Below are 25463 nucleotides of genomic sequence, written 5' to 3'. Positions count from 1 at the left end.
TTATATTATTAAAATAATTTTTTTATTTTAAGTTTTGCAATTAAAATAATAAAAAAATTAAATTAAAACTTCAATCCTAAAATATGTATCAATATATCAAGTACTTTCAATGATTCTGTCATTGACCATAATATGATCAAATGATATCAATATTGATTGTCATTTTTTTTATATTGAATATTTTTCAAAAATATGTTATAAAGAATTTTGTAATGTAAATATTGTAATATTTTAGAATAATTTCTATTTGAATATGAATTATAGCAAAATTTTATTTCATATTATATTTATTTCATTATTGTGCTTGATTTAATGATACATAAGTAAAATTTTAAATTGAAATATGTTTTAAAATAAATAATAAAATAAAAATGGATAAACATTATTATGGACATTCTATTGTATGACATTTCCTATTCTCTATCATATGAGAACATGGTTTGCTTTTTGGACCAATAGATTGAATTTTGACTGTTCTTGTTCTATATTGTGATGCTTTTCCACAACTTGCTGTACAATGTGACCAACTAGACCATTGTGTCATTTTGCAATCAACTGAAACTAATTTTGATAATTATATAATATTATATTTATTTGGTGAGTTTATTTCATAAGCCATTATTTTTAAATATTGTTTTTTCTTTATATTTTTTCATAAATAGTTCATCTTTATGTTGAATTATTGTTTTTGGTAAATCTTAATTTTAAAATTGTCTATTTTAATATTTTCCTAATGATTCGAATATTTTTCTTAGTATATATATAATTAGATGAATTAGATTTAAGGAAAAATGCTTTTATATTCATAAATTATTCATACTCTGTATACTTATTATTATCATTGAAAATATAGATATCAGATTTAAGTTTTAATTAGATTTTAACATTGGCTTTAAAAATCATTTATAAAATAAGAATTTAATGAAAATAAATAAAAATTTTCTCAAAATAGTTTTGAGAATATGTTTAAAATATTATAAATATTGCCTTAATAATGAAAAATTAAAAAATATTCAATTATAATTATTTAACATAAAGAATAATACAATTTTAATTATATAATTATACAATAATGATTAATCAATTAATCAATACTTACTTTGATTTTCTTCTTTTCCCGAATATCGATCACGATATGTACGTCGTCTTAATTCATCACTTTGTAAAGCTGCGATTTTATTTTATTTAGTCAATTTTTATAAATAAATTTGACCAAATTATTTTAATAATACTTACAACAAGGTGGAATTTTATGACATTTTCTTTTGCGATGCAATTTTTGCGGACATTTCTTACCATTGCCTTTAGAATATACCTAAATTATATAAATCAAATAAAATTATACTCATTCTTATATAATAAACTATAAATTTCATTAAAATATTCAATTTACATTTTTCCAAATTTTCTTATAGAAATTGATTTTTTAAAAATCATTCTTAAAAATAGATTACAATTAGTTTGAATTGCAAATTCGAAAAATAACAATATTCTTATTATATAATTTAGATTATATTTATGATTATATTTATTTATGATTAGATAGACTTAGCAATCTTTTTAAAAAGATTTATAAATTATAAATATAAAAAAATTATTTACCTGAATTTGTCTTGTACTTTCAGTATACCCACGACATCCTGTACATGCAGACCAATTACTCCAATTGGATATTTGACAATCGATATCTTTCGCAACATTAGATGATTCTATCACTTGACTATCTGGTTGTATGCCTTTGAATTTTAATTTCTCTGCAAGAAGATATTTTATAAAATATATTATTTATATATATTATTATAAAAAATATATATAATATAAAAAAAACAAAAAAATTTCCAAATAAACAGAAATTCATTAAATTCAATATTAATTTATACAGATAAAAACCAAAAACAAAATGTAAAACATACAAATTTTAAAAAAATTTTTGATAATGAAACTATCATTAAAATAATATTGAAATTATTAATTATTTATGTTTTAATATAAATTTTCAATAATTAATTTTCAATGATATTCAATAATGACTTAATCAATTTTGAAATTTATAATGAAAAATTTATAATTTTTTTCATAATTAAAAGAAATGATGATTTTTCAAATGATTCTTTTTATTTTGAATCAATTTAATAATTTTTATTTGTAAATAAAATAATAAATGAATAAATAAGAAATATGTATAAGTTAATAAAAAAAAATATACAAAATATATAAAAAATAATAAATTCTTATTTATAGAAATCAAAATTAAGACCAAAAAGATTGATAATTTAATTTATAATGCAAATTAATGCAATTTGTTAGTAAGCTAATTAGCATCACCATGATGAGCTCGCTTTGTCTTCATGCTGCGTTGTCCCTGCACAGGTATATGATAACTGAGAACACTGCTGAGAGATACTTTATAATTTTTCGTCATAGTCGATATATTTCCCCTTGACTCTCCTACATTTGTTTTATAAGCAAGCATGCATAGAATAATAGTAAAAATTTTATTAAAAAAATACAAATTCACAATCTTTAAATAATTACATTTATTATTTTTAATTATGAGAAATTTAAATTCTTGAGTTAGTTTGAAATTAGAGAAAAACTTATGTTAAAATTTGTTAAAATGTCAAAGTTTTAATTTATCTTTTAAATAATTCTTATTTCGATTATTAATAAATTCTTAAATAAAATGATAAATAAAAAAAATTATTCTAATAAATTATTATAATTATAAAATATCTAAATTATGAAACTTACTCTGAAAATCACCGCAAATTTCATTGCAATATTTTTCAGTTTCGAAATTATTTCGATTTCCATCGCAGCCGGAATAACTAAATCTACGACATTGACCAGTTTGTTTATCAAAATATACACGTATGATGTTACTATTGCATCGTCCTTTCTTCATTGGTTCATTGCAGATCTCTGAAATCAATTCAACAATTTGTAGATTTTTCTTTCTTTCGTTTTTCATAATATTGAAAAAAATTTCATTGTTTCAGTAATAATATTATCTTTATAATTTTCTTTTCTTATTTTTATATAGATAATATTTTAATATTTTTTAATGCATATAAATAATACATATATATAATTCATTTTTTAATTCTTATATTTATATTTTTTTGATATTTAAAAATTAATTTTGCTTTTAATTTGAATTAAAAATTGTTCAATAAATATTTTTCAACTTTCTTACTTTCTGCTTCTTCTTTTGTAATATTACATGTTGGAATGCTAGCTACACATGTAGCCTGTTGTCGTTTACACTCTTCACGATTTAAATTCTCGTCATAGCTCCCTATATTTCCCTCTTTCACGAGTCTGAATCTTAATTGTATGCCAGGGCCGCAGGTAGAACTGCAGGGAGACCATAAGGACCATTGGGTATAACGTTCTTCTGGACAATTCTGATTAAAAATAAATAAAATTAATAAATTAAATTTCTATTTGAAAAATATTAATTTTATTTAATTCTTTACACTATTTTTCTTTTGTCTAATTTTATGTAATCCGATTTATTTAATAAATAATTTTAAATTAATATAATATAATTATATAAAGTATAAAGAGTTAAATATTAAGTAATGATTAAAATTTTAATTAACTAATATTAGTTTTTTAAATAAATTATTATTTTTTTTTCTAAAATTATATGTTATGACAAAGAAAAAATGTTATAACACGCCGCAAAAATATAATGTATACATAGAATAGGAACGATTGCATTAATTAAAAATTTGATAACATTAAAATATTTGATGATAAAAAATGTGTTATTAAATGAAATGTGAAATGAGAATTAAAATTAATCAATATTATAAATATTATCAATATTATAAATAAGGAAGAAAAATGAAAATGATAATCAATAAAAAGGATTTTTTATATTTTAAGATAAGGAAAAATAAAAAATATTAATAAATATATATTTTAATTAATAAATATAGGTACATATATGAATTTCTTAAATAAATAATAAAAATCGATAAAGGTTGGAATAAAAATAATAATAAATAATATTTTTCATAAAAAAATATTTGAAAAATAATATTTTTGATTGAATTTATTTTAATTCATTTAAATATTAATTAATTGGTCTTAAACTAATGAAATATCTCAAATTACTATGAAAAATAAATTAGTAATTAAATTATTATTAATTTTAATTAAAACTACATACAAAATATCTTATACATAATAAAATCAATTGGTAACTTTTAACATTTGAAGTTTATTTTCGACTTACGTGAAGATGCCAGTATTATGGATAGATTTGCGAGAAATGGTGCAGGTATGATTTACGTGAAACGATTATTCTGAACAATTCGAGATTATTAATGATTCGAATATCGTATGATATTGTTATTGCTATGATTATCAAATTCAATAATTTGTTAATAATCTCTATGAATAACAATGAATTGACTATTTTTTATTTGACAAAAAAAAAGAGAATAAAACAATTGTCTTCTTTTTTATTTAATCATATTTGATAAATTTTTAATTTCATTATTAATTCTTTATTTTATATAAAAAATAAAATCAATTCATAAAAAATATATTGTTTTATTCTCTATATGTTAAGTATTTTTTAATAATTTAATAATTCAGAATGAGTTAATTTGTTCTTTATCATGGGAAATATATAGAATAATTGCAATTCACTTTATAAATTTTTACAATTCAATTATTTTGAAAATTATTTTCTTAAAAATATTTTCTTAAAAATAAAATTAAGTAAACAACTGAAAGTACAATAGAAAAATTTTGTTACTTAATAGTTATTTATAATAAACAAATTTAATTATAACATTTTGAAATTTGAGTGAAAATTTAGGGATACTTGTACGCAAATAATAGCAAATTTTATTTATTTATTTTTTATATTTTTTATATAGATTTTATATTTAGATTTTAGATTTTATATATAGATTTTATATAGATATTTATATAAATCTAATAAATATTAATCTTTTTTTTTAAGAGTTTATTTAAATTTTAATTGAAAATTATCTTATAGATTCGTTTATATCGTACTAATCTTCATACATTTTGCAAATGTGATGCATTACAAATGTAAAAAATTGCATGATAAAATAATAAAAATTATTAAAGCATAAAATTTTCTTATATATTTTTTCTTTTACTTTCATTTTAAACAAAGCTATATGTATATTTATTTAAAATTACTTAATATACTTCAAAATTATATTTTATTATTATCAAATAATTATTAATTTGCATACAAGCAACTTCAATTATTAAATGATATTTTTTCCATGTTTTAGATAATTTCCTCGTTCTGTTTTCTGTTCAATAAAATTATAGCCAAAAGCTATGTGTGTTTTGCAATATTTTTTTTAGTTAGCTATTGATTAGTAAGTTGTAAACTAGGTTCTGTACCTGCTGCCATTTCTCAGTTACCTCCATCACCGGTGCTTCTCCCTCGTAATCTTCTTCATTATCATTGTCTTGTTCATCATCATTATTCTCATTTTCCTCTTCCTGATTAGCCGACTCGCTTACCTCGTCCTTATCCATATCGGGACACGGAACGTTTTCGCAAGCAATTGTTTGTTGAAGTACCGGTCCGTCAGGGATTGATTTGCACTCTTTAAGATGCTTCTTGTACTTGAAATTTCGTGATCTTGTCTTATGGCTATCTCCGCAGGTCGCACTGCAGAAACTCCAATTACTCCATTCATGTAACGCGCATTTCTCTGTTTTCAGAATACTTGCATCTCGTCCTCTATTGTTGCTGTAATAAATAATTAATTTAATAATTTATTATTTTTAACTCTTTTTTTCCACGTGAACATGGAAAGTGAAAAATTTGAAAAGTTTTTGAAATCATAGGAATGATAACCCTCGTATGAAATTCATAGAATCGGTAGTGTTTTTTCCAAAGACTTTTGATGAATATAAGTTCCTGGAATTTTAACGAGTTAGTATAAACGAGTTGGTATGACACAATGCAGATTCGTTAAAATTCCAACAAGTTTGTATTATGTCTAGAATATATAAAACTTATGAGTATGTTCAATCCTGTATTCCTTATGATTTTGGTTCTTAAAATACAGATAAATCGGCATCACGGACTTAACTATTTTGGAGATTCCAATTTATCAAATTAAATTATTGGAAAATCAAGTTAAAATTGTTATTAATTGAATTAAATTAAAATGAATAAATGAATTTTAACCATAAAATTAATTTAATATGAATGGAGAGAAATTTCGAAAGTTTTGTATTAAATTGTTTAATTTTTAATAATCTAATATTTGGAATTTCTTGTATTAAAAAATTTTGATTGTGTGTCTATTATTTATTAAATTTCCTTGTAGTATTGAACTATAAGATACTATTGAATATTGAACTAAAATATAAATTCATAAAATTTTTGTTCATATCAGTTTAAATAATTTAAATAAAAATATTGTATATTTTATAAAAATATAATTGGATAAATTATTAACTTTTTCGACGAATTTTTTTCGATAAGAAAAATCTTGTATAATTCAGTTCACAAACTCTCTTTTTTTATATTTAAAAATTTCAAATAATATAATTGTATCTTTAGAAAATCTTAAAATACATGAATTTCAAAGAGAAATTTGCAAAATAAAAAATCTTATTATATTTTTCAATGTTCGAAATTAATTTTTTTTTTAATATAAAGAAACGTTATTCGATAAATCTTTAAAACTAAAAAAATAAAAAATAAAAAATTGATCAGAGAAAAATAATTTTCTCTCATTAATTATTTTAATAAAATCAGTAATTACCAGTGAGGGCTCTCTCCCTGACACTTCGCCCTGTCAGTTAGAGTGACGTTGCACTTGTTCTGCGTCGCAGCAGCTTTGTCCTCATAGAATCTTTGTCTAAGACGGTTGCCTCGACCGCATGTCACAGAACAAGCCTCCCAAGGGTTCCATGGTGTCACTTTACAGGCTTCTGCATATAATCAAAAATTATATTGCTTGTCGCCTCTGGAAATGTATTCGCGTATTTGTGTTGCATAAACGCTTTTGATACAAATCTTACGATAATAGTGTAATAAAATCTTCTTATAAATTTCGCGATATTTAGAAATAATAATTAAATGTTAATTTAACAAAATTTTAATTATTATTATTATTATTATTATGATATAATGAAAATGATTATGATTGGTTATCGCGAGTGTTAAAAAAATTTTTTTTTATAAATAGTGATTAATGTCATCTATAGTATTTTTTTTTAAATAAAAATTTTAGAAAAAATATAAATATAATGATAAATAAAAATAAACAGTATTTAAAATACATTAAAAATTATTTAAAAACATATAAATGATATGAAAACATAAGGAATCTTATCATAAGAAATTTATTAAATTATTATGATCCATGTATATCTCTATGGTTAGTGATTAGAAAATAAAATAAATAAATAAATAAATAAAACAATACTCTCTGCATTTTTGCCAGTTGTACCTGTGTTCATTGCATCTTCTGAAATATTCTTACAGGTTTTCTCATAAAGTCTCTGTCGATTTAAGTAAAGCCTGGCAAGAGGCTTCATATCTAAGCCAGAAGGGTCATAAAACGGAGATCTCGAATCGTTGGGATAACTCGAAGTTATTCGGTGAATGGGTTCTTGTGGCTCTGTTGGTGAATCTGGTGACTAGAAACGAAAAAAAAATTTATTTATTTTATTCTATTCTATTTTATTTTATTATTTATTTTATTTTTATTTTATATAAAAAGATACAAAAAGAAATATGATTCTAAACTTTTTATTGATATTATAATATCAATAAATATAAATAAAATTTCTACTCAATTATTAATTTTCTTTCTATTTATTGTCTTTGTATTTATTAAAAAATATATTCTTTTCAATAATTTAATAAATTATTTAATAAATCGCTTCTGTTTTCATAATCATTTTATTATATATATTATAGACTGCAATTACATTTTTTATTCACGAATCTTTATCATGAAAACACAAATAGGGAAGAACGTTGGATTTCAGGAAATCGAAAAACGAGAGAATGCGCAACGACGAGGAAAATTTCTGATCGGCCGGAAGATTGTCACAGACACGTTTACTTCAACGTCGTCAATGATTCGCAGCAGCCCTATTGTTAAACTCGAAGCCTCCAATCGAATTTATTATGAAATTCTCTCAGAGTTGACATTCATCATTTTAATCTCCTAAAAGAATCTTCTTTCGTTCATTAGAGTTTCATACATTAGAACGATATAAATATTTTTTTTCAAAAAAAATTTCTTCTATCATTTGCAAACCTATTCAATTTATCTCATTTTTTATATTGTTTCATTATTTCGGATCATTTGTTTCTTATACAAATTTGATCCTTATTTTTATTTATTGATAATGAATGAAGTGGATGAAATAAAATGAGAAAATTCCTGAAGTTTATATTTAGAATAGAGATTATATTGTGAAAATATTTAGAGATGTATTAAATATTTTGTAAAGTAAATTATTTATGAAGAAAATGTTATTTACCAAGTACGTGATCCCATTATCAGTGCCCGCGTCATATGGATATAAATTAAGTTCTTTATGTTCAATCCACGAACAATTACTTAGACACAACTCCAAACCTGAAACTCCGACTATCCAATCCGGTGAAGGATCTATAAAATCAGATTTTTATTTTTATATTTTAAAGAAAAACTTCATTATTTCATTATAATATATTAGAACTTTGGAATGTACGAAATTTTTTAAAATTCTATTTTGAAATATTTTCAAAATGTTGTTACTAATTTACAAATTACATTTTTTTCTTCAAATTTTTTATTAAATAGTTAAATAATTTGTCATTATTTATTTTGTTGTAAAATTTAATGACTTAAGTTTTAATAATTATACTATAAAGAAATTATAAATAAATATAAATTAAATTATAAATATAAATATAAATAAGTATAAATTAAAAAATATATTACTTTCTACTGAAATAATCTTACCAATCATAGACACCAAAGACATAAGATGATGTTTTCGGTCAACGCGGAAGACTGCAAAAGTTTTACCAGTAACATTGGGATAACTTATTCCTCTGGCTTTGATTATAGTCCTAATATGATCACTCTATAGGAAAATAAAATATTTTTATTAATATTCATTAACATAATGAATTTAATATAATAAAATTAATTTTTTAATTAAATTCTTATAATTTAAAATAAAGAATTTATTCTTATTATAAAATAATTATAATTAATTATTATTATATATTTTTCTATATTATTCTTAAATAAAAAAATTAATTTAAATCAATAAAAATTTATGATTTTTAATTTGTGTTAAAAAAAATAAGGAAAACATTATTAAATGTTTTAATAAAAAACTTGTACTTGATTCTTTAATTCAGATTCTAATTTTCTGGTTAGTCCAAATTCGGCCACTTGTTGCAAACCAGTAGTAGCCATGCCATTGTATTCCCAAAATCTATAATCTACTGTATGTGATGCTCCAATGACATCTGAAAATCGAATGATCCATCCTTTGCTAGGAAAATCCTGTAAAAACAAAAAAATCTAATATATAATACAAGTCTTACATTGTTCCAACTTGAAAAAAAGTTTTATGGAACATTTTTCTGACCCATTTCCACATTATAAGGTAACTCAATTCCTACATCAATAAAATAGCATCTCCTTTCTTTGTTAAGAATTGGAATTGAAATAATTCCTTTCAATGTCTCAAAATTCTCATATGTCTCAATATTCGAGCTAATACATAATATAATATCCTTTTCATTTTACCAGAGTTTCGCTTTTTAATCATATTTTTTAATTTTTATAAATGAAAAGTTTTAAACTTGTAAAGATTAAAATTGGATAAGAGTTATTTTTATTATTTTATATTTTACCATTAATATAAGAAAAAAAATAAAATAAATTTTATCCAGAACTTCATTCTAACTAAGGAACACAAGTTATTTCCCTAGATTTATAATGGAAAAGAATAAAAAGAAACGAGAAAAGAGAAAATAAATTGAAAAAAGAAAAAGGATCTCTTTGGCTTCAACAACCATTCGAAAGCTTTAACGTATCACGTCGACGTTTAAACGCGATGGATCGATATCGGTTCTATGCATTTCTGTTTGTCGATTTTATTTGTCGTGCTCTTTCTCTTTCTTTCTCTCTCACGTGCCTTGGGATGAGTATTTCTAGACCAAAGTCCCTCGAAAGTAACTTCGTACTTCGCTTCGTCGCAGGCACAGCATTCATTCAGAACTGGTCCTTGGTTGTCCGCTTCAGCTTTCGAGTCTTGACATATCTTTAAGACTAAATTCGGATCGTCCATATACCATGTATCAGGCGTTTCCAATATCGTCGCCCTATAGAAGAAGAACAAGTGGAAGAATATGTGTTATCGTGCCTACATCCCCAAGATTGTATTAATTCGAAATGGAATTGAAATTGGAATGGTTGAAATGAGATAAGCTTTTGAATTGATATTTTTCAACTATTTTTTGATTAGTTAGTTATTATAATAATCAGAAAATTTATAATCTTAACTTCTTCTTTGATAACAGACAAAAGATAGCTTTGTGTCAAGTGTCATGTTATTAAACTGCAACATTTTTTTAATCACTCTTGAGACTAGCTTTTATGATAATCAAAACTTGATCTTCATCCTTCCTTATAATAGGCAAAAAAGAATAATTTGTTGATTGAAGTTATTGAAAACGAAGATATTGTTTTATTCTGGAAATTGGAAAGATGAATTATTTTCTAATTATTTTTAATAATTAAAAAAATCTATAACCTTCATCTTTCTTTATAATAGGTAAGAGGGAATAAGTTTTTCATTTAAATGGATATTACTGAATAAGGAATAAAGGTATTGATTTATATTTGCATTGATTTTGAAAGCTGCATAATGGATAGATTATTGCAATATTTTCTAACTACATTGTTACATTTCTCATGCAAGAATATGTTTCATTTTCATGCTTGTTATTAAAATATCCCTTCACCTGATAAATATGCAACCGCTACCTTCGGAAGGACTGGTCCAGGCTACGGAAATTTCTTCTTTAGACACCATCGACATTTCTACCACAGTATTCGGACAATTTTCCGAATATTTCGTTAACAAATCGTCTTGGAGATCAAAGATGCCACTTTCTGCCGTGTCTTCTTCGCTTTCGGCCTCAGAGGAAATCAAGAATCTCGTAAATTTCCGCGGTATAATGCCCATTCTATCTGCTTGCACAGTCACTGAAACAAAAGATTTTCGTTTAATTAATAATTATGTTTCAATTATGAAATTATTAATAATAATTTTCAAATACTATTTTATTATATTAAAATTCAACATGTAAATTATATTTGCGTTTTATTATTTATTTATTTGTATTTATTTTGATTTGATTCATTTATTGAACTTCAACAAATTTCTATAAATTTCTAATTTATCTAATTTATATTTAATGCGAGCTTAAGCTCTAAGCTTCTACTTCTGTTTAACGTGAAATATATTATGTTTTGAGCAATTGAGGATTAAATAGTTTATTGTGAATTGCATTTGATTCCCCTTCAGTAAACAGAGATGTGCAATCATGGAATTATTAATTGTAATACCTAAAATAGTTCCTAATTAGATTGTTTAACGATCAATTTATAATTTCAACAAGAAAAATACTTAATAATATTTTAATGCGAGAAATTATTTCTATTTATATCTTTATTTTGAACTTTTCAAAAACAAATTTTTCATAAGAAATTAAGTTTTGAATATTGGTTGCTAATTTTTCCAAACAACATTATATTTTTAATCAAAAAATATAATTCTCCAATTGATTTATACTTCTTTTATTAGATTTTTTTTGTAATATCTAATAATTATTTTAAAACAAATACATATATTTATGTTATATTTTTACACGTGATATTACACGTTTTACGATATTTCAAACAAGGAAAAATTTAACATTGTGAGTGTTAATACCAGTTTCGCCAAGATTATCTTCCATTATTCCAAGATTTACGGCAATCCGCTTCTTCTAAAATATTTCAAGAGCGATAATCGAGGGAATTAAGATCGGAACTTCTTAATGACCAATCTTCTGCAACGATGAATGCAGATAAATTCGTATCTAACGAACGCTGTATCATTTTGGCTTCGTGCACTAAATTCTTGACGAAATATCGGTCTTCCAATAGATTATAATCGTGAAACTTAATTATCTTTGACAAAATCGAGATACTTTCCGGATTATATTTCATATTCAATAAATATAGTGGATAATAACAGGAAGTAATTTTGTTTCGAAATTATGAATTATGTACATATATTAATTTCAATATAATTGATAACAAAATAAAATTCAAATTAATTCTGAAAAAATATTTTTTAATAAATCATTGAAATTTGAAAAATATGAGAAATCGCGTGTTCGTAATTTTGTGTCGACATATTTTGTAGAAATTTACACGAAATGGATAGTTTAATGTTCCAATAAAAAGTATGTATTCTACCTTAGTTACAGTTCGCAGATATGTTTCACAATTGTTGCGATACGCGCAATGAAATAATTTTTCCGACGACGAGAGGTAACTTATGCAGAGGTACTTTTCAGCTGAAATTTACGATTGTTCGAGAAAAAAGTGAACAATGGACGCGATTCGATATTTTGCAATGGTGTGAGAGTTCGTATGGGGGTGAAAAGTTCGTTGTGATAAAGTAAACGTTACGATAAAGCGATATTTGCGAGAATAAATAAAATTCGTAATTTTATTGAATAAGAAAAATCGTAGAGGAGGAGGTTTTAGGATATTTTGATGTAAAATTTTTAATGTGAAATCGATTTAAACGATTAGTTGTTTTGAATTTAATTTTGCCTGAATAAAATGCCAATTGAAAATCATGTATGTGAATAGAAAAAGTAGCATAATAGTAATTTATATTAGAATTTATTTATATAGCATATTAAGAATATTAAAATTTGTTTAAAAATTTTGTATGAAAAGTATTTATCGATTTAAAAAAAAAGAAAATAACGAGATATATTGATGAATACATCATCTTTAATTTAAATATTTCATATTTTAATACGTTGTTGGTCAATAATTGATGTTTATTAATAAGGTATGTATAATGAATTTAAATTAATTACATATTTATTTGATAACAATCATCATTATTGTCTTATTATTTTATGTTGTTATATTTTACCTCAATGAATTTCGCTTGTTTCAATATTACATTCTGAAATAACAAATAAAATTTTAAATATTGTATCTTTATTGAATTACTTGAACCTTCTATTTTCTTCTACTTGTTGAATTTTATTCTGATAAAATATAATTTTATTAATCTCAACAAAATTCTTATATCATACAAAAAAATTTAATCACACTTTAAAAATAAACAATCAGTAACATTTATTTAATCCTTGATTTGCACTATTATATTTATCATAAAATTTATATTAATTATTAGATCCATAATATATTATATTTTTGTATCATTTAACAATACTTCTAAGTCTTAGTTCTAATTTGATATGAAAATGAAATAAGGAATTTGACAAAAAAATAGTATTGATTAGAAAGTAAAAATATAGGGAAAAAACTTTTGTAATCAAAATATATTTGCAAATTTCATAATTTTCATGTTGAAAAAAAAATGTTATGTTAAAATTACATGGAAATTTATACAATTTCCATGTATCGAAAGGATATTCTTGCGTTTCAAAATAGAAATATCGAAGACCGCAATTTTGTGGTACACTATTTATAACTTGGATTAAACACAACGTGTATATGATACTGTGAATCCGGTGAAATATCGAAAATACGCAAATTTCTTACACGTGATAATTAAAAAAAACTATTTTCACTTGATCAAAGGAATATGAATAATGATAAAAGAGAAAATTGAAATCCTTGTAATTTTATATAAATTTCAATTTCGATAATAACGATTCGAAATATTCCAATAATTACGAAGGAGGAGATTTAATTTTCAAATGTATTATTAGCGATATTTCGATTTGTAATTTGATTAATTGGACAATGATAATTGCTTTTTGTAATTATTTTTTGTATTTTTCTTTTTTAAAAAGGAAATAATCAAAATTTAAAATAAATTCAATTCTTTGTACGAAAGAAGAATACAATTTTTAATTACCAAAATTTTATTTATCGATCAAAATTTATTTCTGATATTCTTATTTTAATTGACGAACAAAAGATAAATATAATGAATAAGTTTAATAATTTGAATTATAATTTGATAAATTTTGAATTAATGTTTCAGTAAATACATTACAATAAATATAATAATATTTACAAGCGTTCCAACATTAAATATTAATATCTCCACTCCATCGAACATTGATCTCAATGTTGTGATTTTCTTTGATTCGTCAAAAATTATAAATTCACTATAAATTATTCTCGTATCTACGATGTATATTTCGTCACGATTATAAAACAATTTTAAAATATTATCGTATGTGTAGGTAGAATGATTCGAGTTGGATGTTTAAATTGTTTGTAAGTTATTCAAACGAAAAAATCGTTTGGAAAAGAAATTTTATAAATAGAAATGTACAATAAAAATAAATCTATATTGGTTCCAATATTTATTGAAAATGTTTTTGGAAAAGAAATAACAATTTCAGTGATACGAAATCGAAATTTCGAATAATAATAATATTTTTGTTATGAAATATTTAATTATAAAATTAAGATAAAATTATTTGATTGTAAAATGTAAATTATTTTTATAGAAAATTATATAAATACTTATTATTACACTTCTACTATTTACATTTCTATCTATTTATTTTTCATTTAATTCAATTCAAATTTTCAATTTCATCAAATTCAAATAATTATCAAAATAACTAAATAATGTCACTTAAAATACATGTATGTCGTTCATGCAAATATGTATGAAATCCCTGTTAACTGATTATCAAGATTTTTGTCAACATAAATTTTTTATCATGCAAATTGTCAAGCTCAGCGAGTTTACAACGAGCCAACTTGTCGAGTTCTGCATAAATTTTGCATTTTTACCTTGATAGATTGTAGACACATGGAGGAACTGTCCTTCCTTTTGCTTCTACTCGATTTTACCTCACCTCGTGCGTATACATCAGGAACGTAACACACGCGTATGTTTCGAGCATTTATGGCTTCCGGTATTATGGGTCTTCGCAAACTACGTCTAGTTCGAATTATTCAGTCATCGCTTAAACGATGATCATAAATATTTTTTTTTTTTATGAAAAAGCGCGTGCAAATATCTCTATGATTAAGTTAATTTGATCGTGAGCGTTCTCTTTAATCGAAAAGCTCGTTAAATTTTAATTAATTACGCGGATTTATAGGTATAAATTTTTAAAAATACACGATCTATATTATTTTGGGGTGAATAATTGAAGAATTATTTTACGATATTTTAAAATAGGAAAATTAAGAAATTGAGATTGTTTTATAAAAATGAAAATTACGATTAACAAAGTGTGTACTTTTTTGAAAATTTTTGTATACGATAAATTTAAATTAATTAAAATTAATTTTAATAAATTATGCTTAAAAATTTTCCATATGGTTTGTACGAATCAACGTGATGTTTAGATAAATATATCCACGAATTTTAAAAAATTAATTTCTCTTTTTAATTTTATTTTAAGTACTTTTCACGAAAAATATCTATGAAGAAAAGATATACTACGTTTTATATATGTTAATACGATTTCGTATTATCAAGAAATATTTTTAAAGATATTCTTTATATTTAAACATTGTTACTATAAATATAAAACTTTCTGAACTTTCTTTTAAATTTATACATCTGTGCTCAACTTGCATCTATCATAAAATTTTAAATTCAAGAAATTTGATATTATAATAAATCAATGAATTTATGCAGAATTTTATGCATAATTTGAAAGTGCAAGTTTGAAAGTTCCCAGCATACGTTTTATAAGTCCAAAAAGATAAATACACCTCGAAAGGGTTAAATAAATTCCTCGAAAGTCGTTGTGCAATGGGATTAAATAAATCCAGTCTCGAAATTCATAGTTGCGTCAGCAAACAGTGACTCATGACCTCTCACGATCATTCCCATAACCCTGAATTAGAGGAATTAATTGGGAAAAAAGGGGGAGAGGGAGGGCAGAGTTAAATGAAACCTTCGTCGATGATATTGTGTTTCTCACGCTGGCACGCATAAACGAAAGAAGGAAAGAAATTCGAATTTGCAATTGTACGTTGGAAAAAGATGATTTTTTTCTTTCGTTTAAGATGGTGGTTATATAATAGGTTAACGTGATTAGAGGCAACACTTCTAAGGTGCTGCTTTTTCTTCGTTTTGATTGTCTGTCTTTTGCTTCGTTGTTTCATTGTTTCTCTCATTTTTTCTTTTCTTTTTCTTCGTAAAAGAATCATTTTATTCTTTAGTTAATTTTTCATAAGAAAATAATTAATTCATCGTTCTACTTATAATAAATTGGTAAGGATAAAATTAATATTTCTTTTCTTCTGTCTTGTATCTTCTTTGTATGTATATGATATGTGTATAAATAGAATTTTATATTCATCTTTGAAATTGTACTGTATAATGGACAGATATATTACTTTACATAATCTCAATGGAAGATTGAAAACGAATTGAAAGGAAAGAGTAGAATTATATTTATTAGAAATTTTAAATTATTGAGAATATATTGCAAATATTGAGAGAAGATAAATCTAAAGCTTTTGACAGAAATTCCATATTTAATTTGTCTGTTAATAATATAAAAAATAAAAAATTGTAATATGAGCTCTACCAATTTAATGACAAATAAAAAATTAAACATCCACGAAAAAATGAATCCATTTAATTCCATTCTGTCCAAATAATCTAATATTTTTTCACAATTTATTAATTTTTATTCTATTAACACAATATTTATTAAGCATCACAGCATCTTCAAGTGGTTTTAAAATCAGAGTACATTCTCTAGTGTCTCGAGAATTTAGTTGTCACACGCTATTTTATCGCTTCTCCGTTTACGTCTTTAGAAACCTTTCGAACGTAAATCGCGAAGATTTGTTGTTTGCGCGACAAGGTTTAATCGAATTCTCGATAATGTGAGTTCATTTCATTCGTTTTTTCCTCCTCCCAACTCACCCTCTCCTTCGATTTCCTCCGCTTCGAATCTTTCTATATATCCATTGCCCTATACAATTTATTTTTCTTTTTCCTTATATTGATCGAATAAATTTAAACGAATCTCACATTTTTATATTCCATTTCTAGTGAAAAAATAAATTTTTCGTTCGATCGATTTTTAATGAGCTATTAATTTATCATAATTTTACAAAAACAAAAAATTGATCTTAAATAATATACAATTTTGAAATTATTTTTTTAAACCTTTGCATATTCCATATTTTACATGTTACATATTCGAATAGGAAAGATAAGCAATAGTTTGGCAAAATTCCCTAGATTCTTTTATTTCAAATTTTTCACTAAATCATTCCTTTGAAATTTAAAATTTTTCCACCTTTTCCTGAATCTTGTACGATGATCAAAATATTCAAAGAAATGATATTATTCTTCCTTAAAAAAAATTATCGATATTTCTGCAACTTTCCAACTTTGCTTTAATTTTCCTTTAAGATTGTCAATAAGTCTCATTAATCGCGCCAGTTCCCCTAGCTAAATCAATGTCGGGGAAGCGATTCAACGATTTAAGAAGAAAAATGGTGGAAAGACGTAATCGCTTTTTGGTATAATCGTAAAATCTAACGAAACCATCACTCCTTATCATTTTGTCGTATTTAAAGTTTAATTAAATGACGCGAAGCTTTCCCTCCTGCTCAACACCGTGTAATTAGATTTAACGTGGCAGTTAAATTACAAGCTTTCGTTATTATTTATGCCTTCTCGTAACCACTTACAAAATACACTTACAAGAAGAAAGAAAGATGAGGATTGTTTATGGATAAGCAAAGTGATCCACCTGAAGTGTTGCGCGCCATTTTCTCAGAGTATCATTACGAAATAAGCGATAAAGAAGAAGAAGAAAAAGAAGAAGAAATAAGAAGAAATAAAAAGGGAATAAAAAAGAATAAAAGAAACGAAAAAAGGAAATAAAGTAAAAACGAAGAAAAAAATAGGACATAAAAAAGGAAATAAAGAAAGAAAGAAAAAATAATTTCTTTTGCGATTTATAGTTCGACGATATTTCTTCTATGTGATATATGAACATTTATTAGTTGAATGTATAGGACAAGTCGGTAGTATAAATTTTATTTCTTGTATAAATTTAATGTGACATGAATTTTGTTTTTTTAAAGCTTCGATTTCAAGCAAAATTTATTTTAAATTTATTAAAAATAATTTTGTTAGAACTATTTTACTGTTTCCGTAGAAAATTTGTTCTAAATTTGTTGAATAAATAATTTTGTTAGAACTGATTAAAGGGTGGACATGAAAGAGGTTGAAAGGGTTGAAATTGAATTTTTTAAGATTTCATCGGAGACTAACTTTGTTTGATGACATAAAACTGTCTTTTTTTTTTTTTTTAATAATTAACAAAACTTTAAGCTACTAAATTAAAAATATTAGAATATCATCTGTTGAAAAATATATTAACTTTTAATATGTATTATCTATGAATAAAAAAAGATTTCGTTAAAAATTTCTTTTTTTTAGTACAACTATTTTTATTAATTCTATTGAAATTTATTGGTATTTATTATATGCTTTTATAATTCTAAATATTTTTATCTATAACCTTTTTAAAAAAAGTTTCATTTAATAGTTGTATTACAATAAATATTTATCGAAATATAAAACAACCTTCATTGTCAATCATATATTTTAATTTCTAAAATCATGTTTTCAACATGCTACGATCAATTCATAAATCTATAAGTATATTTTTACAAGATAGTAATGAATAAGATTGTTAAACAAATAAATATTATTTATTTTTAAAATAAAATAGAAAGAATAGAAAATTTTACGTATAATCAGTCATAAAAGGAATACAGGAACTGAATTCGAGAAATTATCATAAATCATATTCTCTTTTTATCTTTACGATAATGTCTTTTATTATTGTGATGGAAATCGTTTCGAAAGAATAAAAAAGAAATATAAATTCTTTTCTCGAATGGCCATTTTTCAACCGATTAAATAAATGAAATTTTCGAGTATTTAAAGAATTTTCTCTTATTAATTGTTTCTATGTAGTTTAAGTTTTTAAATTACCTTTTAAAATTTATTACTTTATTATTTTTAAATTACTATTTTCGTATTAATTTTTTATAAATAGATTTTGAATGACAAAGAATGATTAAAATTGAAATGAAATTATATAAAAATATAAACAAACAAACAAACATTGAATTATAGATTCATTTCATGGATTTAAAAACGAGAAATTGATATTCGAAAACGATTCTTTATAATTGTTAAAATCGATAAGTGAATTTTATTCATCGAAACATTTTTTCGGCGTTTTCAATTAAAAAGGAAAACATATTTCTTAAAAAAAAAAAAAAAATAAAAAACAACAAATGACAATTTAAAACATTTATATAAAAAAATGAATTTTTAGCAAAATATTTTTCGATTCCAGGAGAATTTTCAATAAAAGAGAAATAAATTATAAATATGTAAAATATTTAAATCTATCAATAGTATAATTAATTTATACACATTGAGAAAAATAAATAAATAAATACAAAATAAAATAAAACAAAATAAAATGAAATAAAATAAAATAAAATAAAATAAAAAAGCATATTACAGATGAATATTTAATACATTTTCAAACACAAACATTAATTTTATGTTGAATAGATTTTCGTTTTGATGAAACTGTTTATAATAATTAATTCAATGTTAGATATGTAATTTCTTGGAATATTAAAGAAGCCTTAGAATCTAAAGTTTAGATGATAGTCGTAAGTACAATTCACGATTGTGTTAGTGCGATAATTTCAGTGGGCTAAATCGAGCTTTGTCAGAGTTACAGAGTTGCAAGCCATAAATCGTGAACAATGTAAACTCGAAGAGTATTCCAATTCACAGCTGATATATATTTTGTATTAATTATACGATTCTGATTCTAATTCCTATTTATAGAAGGATTCTAGTAAACCGGGAACCAGTAAAGAGGGCATTATATGTGTAGAGAAAATTTCTAGAAGAATACTTGGTATCTCTTTTTATAAATATCTTATTTATTAATAATTTATACAATCAAATAGTTTGCAACAATATTTTACATTGTTATAAATATTACTGTTAAATATTGTTGTTATTTTATATTTGAAATATTCTGTGATACATTTATCAACAAAATATAATAATCCAAAAATCAATATTATTACTACAAACATTGAGAAGAAAATTTGGAAGAAAGAGAGAATTGAGAAAAATAAATAAACTGTTTACATAAATATTAATCATAAAAAAATATTCATTTAATAATTACTGTTGATTTGCAAGAAGTATAATACAAATAGTGTAAATAAATATTTTAAGAAATTAGTTTGCAAGTTTTTACGATAAAAAATTATTAATTAAATTATTAGCTTTATAAATCGGCGATCTATACCTTATTTTTCAATAAATTCTCTATAATTCGGAGAAAAATGCAACCACAAAGCACAAAATATAAATATATTTATCTGCACTATAAAAGAAATAACTTAATGTCTCTTTCAATTCACAAAATTGATCTAATCACAATACGCAGAAAAGCAAAACATTATTTATAAATAAATATACACACTATAATTCTTCACAAAAAATCCAAAAAATCCATCTATACTCTCAACATCGATCAATACAATTAATTCTAATCACTATCATAACCAAATCACACAACTATCAAACATGCATTGTTGAAACAGTTCGTCGTATCTCTTCCAGCTCATAACTTTATTACCTTAACTTATTCATATATATACACCAAATACACCTATACTCCAATTGTTCAAAAAAATTTATGAAAAATTCACCCAAAACCACCACCTATATTTCCAATTATAGAATAAAATATACAATTAATTCACGATCACGAGAAATCTAAGAAACTTTTTATCACCTTCGTCTACACATAGAAATTGTTCGAACGAATCTGTGAAAGATGATGCACAAGAGTACCATTTCTCCTCTCCTCAACCCCTCATCCCCTGGCGCCAACATGCATCCGATTTGTTTCGATCGTATTCGCGATTCTTCCGCGTATTGCACCGGTTGTACCCGTCGCATTCGGCGAACTGCATCCACGGGAGAAGAGGAATTGGCACCTGGCCAACCGGTTACGCAACGCGTTAATTCGACGACCCAGACAGAATTGCACGCGCGTTTAGTAGGAATGGGTCGTCTCCGAGTCCGTAGACCGGCTTAGTTTTCGATAATTGCATCGAGTGTTTCGCTCGATAGCCAGTGCAAAGTGGATTAAACGCGGACCTTCGACTCGATTAATCGTGGAGGAGGCACGCGAACACGGTTTCGCGCGATCGATCGGGTGTAATTGACGTCAAATCTCCCGTGGACGTCGCGCGGATGGCTGAGAGCGAAGGATGGGCGCGATGGGCCAGGTGTATATCATTTTTCATTGTGTCGGGTCGGAAATTTTTCCCCCCACCCGTTGGTGATGGAGAATCTAGGATTTCTGAATTGGTGTGATAAATTTAATTGAGAGAAGTACGGTGAGAAAGATAATCGTAGTAAGAGGCTATAATTTTTTAAATTCGAATGGAATAATTTCTTTGTACTTGAAATATAGTTTTTGTTGAAACGAAAGGGAAAAAAGTTTTAGACAATTAATAACGTAGAAGTAAATAAGTGTTCACTAGCTCGTGAAGTTGATAAACAGCATTGTAATTTATAAGGAAATTAATTGTCTGTGAAACTGATAAACGATACTGTAATTTGTAAAGATTAAATGGCGCTAGAAAGCCGATAAAACTAAATTAAATTAAAATTCTTTACAGTGATAATTACCTAAAAGCTCTTTTCCTAGCTTGTGCAAAATAAACAATTGTATTTAGAAAATACAATTATTGTCTAGTTATTCATTGATTTATATTTTCATATAAGCTAAATTATTATCATTAATGGCTTAATTATTCATTTCATAATTAATCATAATTATTTCTAGTAATTTATTAAAAATTGAACTCGAATTACTAAAAATTTATTACTATATAACTATTCTAGTTATATATTATATATTACTAAAAGTTTATGAAATATTTATTATTTTTCATATTTAATGTGCACATAATAAAATTATTTATAATTTTTCATAAAAAGATTACGAGTTGTCAAATTTAAAAATAATGAAACAATTAAAAAGTTTTTACAAAGTAAAAATTTGATATATTGTAAATATAATTACAGTTTTTTTTTTATTCAAATAAATAATTGAAAACAGTAGAATAATTTCTCTTTTATGCTCTTTAAATAAATAAATAATTTATAAATTGATCGCTTCCACTATGAATCTATCTAACTATTCAAAGTAATCGCGAAGAGAATTAAAACTTTCACTAGATTTGAATCAAGTTCCCTTTAACTTTAAGAGAACAGACAAAGTTTCTTACCTCGTTGTCTATCCAAGTTTCAGTCAAATTACGTATAATAAAATTAATATCACATTTAATAATTAAATTTTGACGATATGTTAGATATGTGTAATATTGGTCGATCATGTGTAAGGAAAATTTTGCAATATTTATCAATATTATTCTTTTATCTTAGGAAAGAGACCATCTTCTTTCATAAGTTCTTCCTAAATTATACATTTTTAATACTATAAAAGACTTACCACTGTATCTGGTATTTGGCATATAGGAGAAAACCATTTCTGTTCGATTGAAGAGAGTGATGAATAAATGGTATTTTCCATCGGCATTGGAACGAGGCATAGTCGTGCCTTCTATGAGTCTGGAACATTTTAATGCATTTGTGCTCGTTACTGCCGCCAACAGCAACAAAAATCTGCGAATGTCCCTTAAGCTTCTTATTCCCTGTAAAAAAAAAAAGTTTATCGATGAATTCACTTTGACGAATAACTATTATTATTCAAAATAAATTTCTTTCTTATTTATACGAGATAAAAAACTTTATTGCTTATCATTAAGAAAAAGATCGGTGATTCTTATGTACATTCAAATTTTTTATATACATTTCACAATCATATTTTATATAAATTACTTAAAATTATATTTTTATTTATTGTATTTTCCAAAAAACACAAAACAGTAGATAAATTCGTATAATAAGCCATTGATATTAAGTCATTTTATTTCAATTTTCTAAACTCTTCATCCTGAAAAATAAAAAAAAAATCGTGATAAATAGAGGAGAGGAGTGAAAATGACATCTCGGTTCTTCCCTGGCCATTGTTTTGATTAATGATCGAATTCGTACGTTATTCGTTTGTAAATTATCTAAAATCGGTGCAGTAAATAAAAATGATAGGTCTCAAACGGGATTAGGATCGGAAACCGATTGACCTAATTTATCCTCGAGCATCCAGATGGTCGCATTCTGCGAGTTTTCATTTCACGTGAATGGAAGGTACTTCGTTTCTCTCTTCTACCCTCAGGTCACACAGGGGAAAAACGAAATATTCTATACCTATTGTACGTACGTTTGTTCGTGCTTTTGTCATATGTACATGGATAAAAAACTACGAGGAAACAATTCGTGCAATAACGAAAATGGTCTACAATCAATTTATAAAATTTTACCAATCTCGTTTCAGACACGATTTCTTTTCATAGTAGCCAAATAACTTGCAATCTCTTTTTTTACAATCATATAAAAATTTAGTAATAAATATTTTTTAATAGTGAATATATAAAATGAATTAATATTTTATGAATTATATTTATTGTAGTTCCATTTAATTATAAGAAAATGAATAAACGTTGAAAATTTTCATTATAAATAAATAATTGTAAATAAATGTTAATGTAAAATGTAATAATTATGATAAATATACATATATGTATATAGATGTTCATTTGATATAGATTATATAAAATATTGTTAAATGAACTTTTTTATATTGAAAATCAAGAGATATATCATCTAAGGTGTCGTATAAATGAAATTGTGTCATGATATTGCGTTCGTGGATTATGCAAAGGGATTATAAGTAAGAGATTGATAAAGTGATACAAGTCAACGAAGTAAGAGACCCAAGGATTCTTCATTGTGATTCTGTACAATGCTCGTACATTGTGTCAGAAATTTATGACACATATATTGCAAATGTACAGGATATTAATAAGTTATTTCATATGTTAAAAATAATAATAGTGGAATAAAGAAAATTTTTATGTGATTTATATGATTATTTATAATTTATCTATGTATTTATAAACAAATGAAAATCTAAGTTGATTAAATCTATTTAGAATAATATTATTAAATTTGAAAAGTTTATTTCAATCATATTTTTGCACAAAAAAATCAAAGTTTATTCAAGAAACAAATTTGATCATTTCAAAACATTTGTATGAAAATTTTATATATTCGTACAAAAATTCATCTATCTATTAAATAAAAAAAAAAAAAATAGAACAAAATATTCTTTTTAACTATTGTCTAACTAAAATAAATTTACTATTATCACGGCTATTTGAGGCATGGAAATGTGATCATGTTACATGAACAATGGAACAGTAACGGAATAGGATGAACCAATGTGAAACTAACATGAGAAACCGAGGAATAGACTAACGTCGACGAACTAGTGGACTTGCGTGGACGAAATGGGTGTCTAGGAACCGCAATGTCACTAGGGAAGTCAAGGATGAACTACTGAGAACCACAAGCTTGAATTGACAAGTACTATTCCAGTGATGAGAAAGTCACAAAGGAAATATCATAAACGAACTAATATCAAATTATCATTGAAAAATAAAACATTATAAAATAAATTAAATAATAGTACATAATATACACAATGTATAAATTAATATTGACATCTAGAATATTGAAATGAAGAGAAAAATCAATCATTTACTCAAATTGAATAAATATATTTATATGATTAAACTTTGAAATATAAGTAGCGAAATTTGATAGTTGAATCAGAAATGATCCATATCAATCTTATTTAATCCTCGTTATTGAACCGCGAGCCTTAACCTATTATAATTAAGAAATTATAATAACAATAATAATAATAGTAAATAAAGAAATACATGAAGTAATAGAAATAAAATATCAAATATTTTCCAAAGTATTTTAAATATTATATGTTTCGTAGAAAAATATAAAAAAAAATAGAAAATAGTATTTATATGTACAATAAAATATCTATATTCAATACCGTAGTCGTTATATAAAAGATATGCAAGACGTTTTAGATTTTTTGCAAGCATTCGAACGCTTTCACGACTTACTATGCTTACGTGTTCCATTCAATCGGTCGATAA

At 24.2% G+C, this 25463-nt stretch overlaps 1 protein-coding gene across 2 annotated transcripts; it reads right to left on the bottom strand.

Moving 5' to 3' along the window:
* Window positions 1–25463, bottom strand: LOC102681640 (spondin-1). Of its 2 annotated transcripts, none has more exons than XM_031511855.1 (17): window positions 25431–25463; window positions 22838–23039; window positions 11009–11252; window positions 10180–10366; window positions 9378–9542; window positions 8988–9111; window positions 8521–8651; window positions 7452–7665; window positions 6786–6954; window positions 5404–5758; window positions 3197–3407; window positions 2752–2922; window positions 2326–2448; window positions 1603–1754; window positions 1237–1315; window positions 1100–1168; window positions 1–561 (listed from the first exon to the last, which is right to left on the bottom strand). In XM_031511855.1, exons 1-17 carry the CDS (start codon window positions 25446–25448, stop codon window positions 386–388), a joined length of 2790 nt encoding a protein of 929 aa, XP_031367715.1. In that variant the 5' UTR covers window positions 25449–25463; the 3' UTR covers window positions 1–385. The 2 variants fall into 2 exon arrangements, with proteins under 2 accessions (XP_031367715.1, XP_031367716.1); XM_031511856.1 differs by having other exon boundaries at window positions 7476–7665.

The sequence above is a fragment of the Apis dorsata genome, unplaced genomic scaffold (genome assembly GCF_000469605.1).
Source record: "Apis dorsata unplaced genomic scaffold, Apis dorsata 1.3 scaffold_357, whole genome shotgun sequence".
NCBI classification, from domain to species: domain Eukaryota; kingdom Metazoa; phylum Arthropoda; class Insecta; order Hymenoptera; family Apidae; genus Apis; species Apis dorsata.
This window is presented reverse-complemented; position numbering and strand designations above follow the sequence as displayed.

What these genes read in the sequence shown, in the direction of transcription:
- LOC102681640 (XM_031511855.1), bottom strand. An exon ending in AATCTGAATTAAAGAATCAA is followed by an intron (nt 9,112 to 9,377) that starts GTACAAGTTTTT and finishes ATTTTCCTATAG; the next exon opens with AGTGATCATATTAGGACTAT. An exon ending in GACAAAGCGAGCTCATCATG is followed by an intron (nt 1,755 to 2,325) that starts GTGATGCTAATT and finishes ATCTTCTTGCAG; the next exon opens with AGAAATTAAAATTCAAAGGC.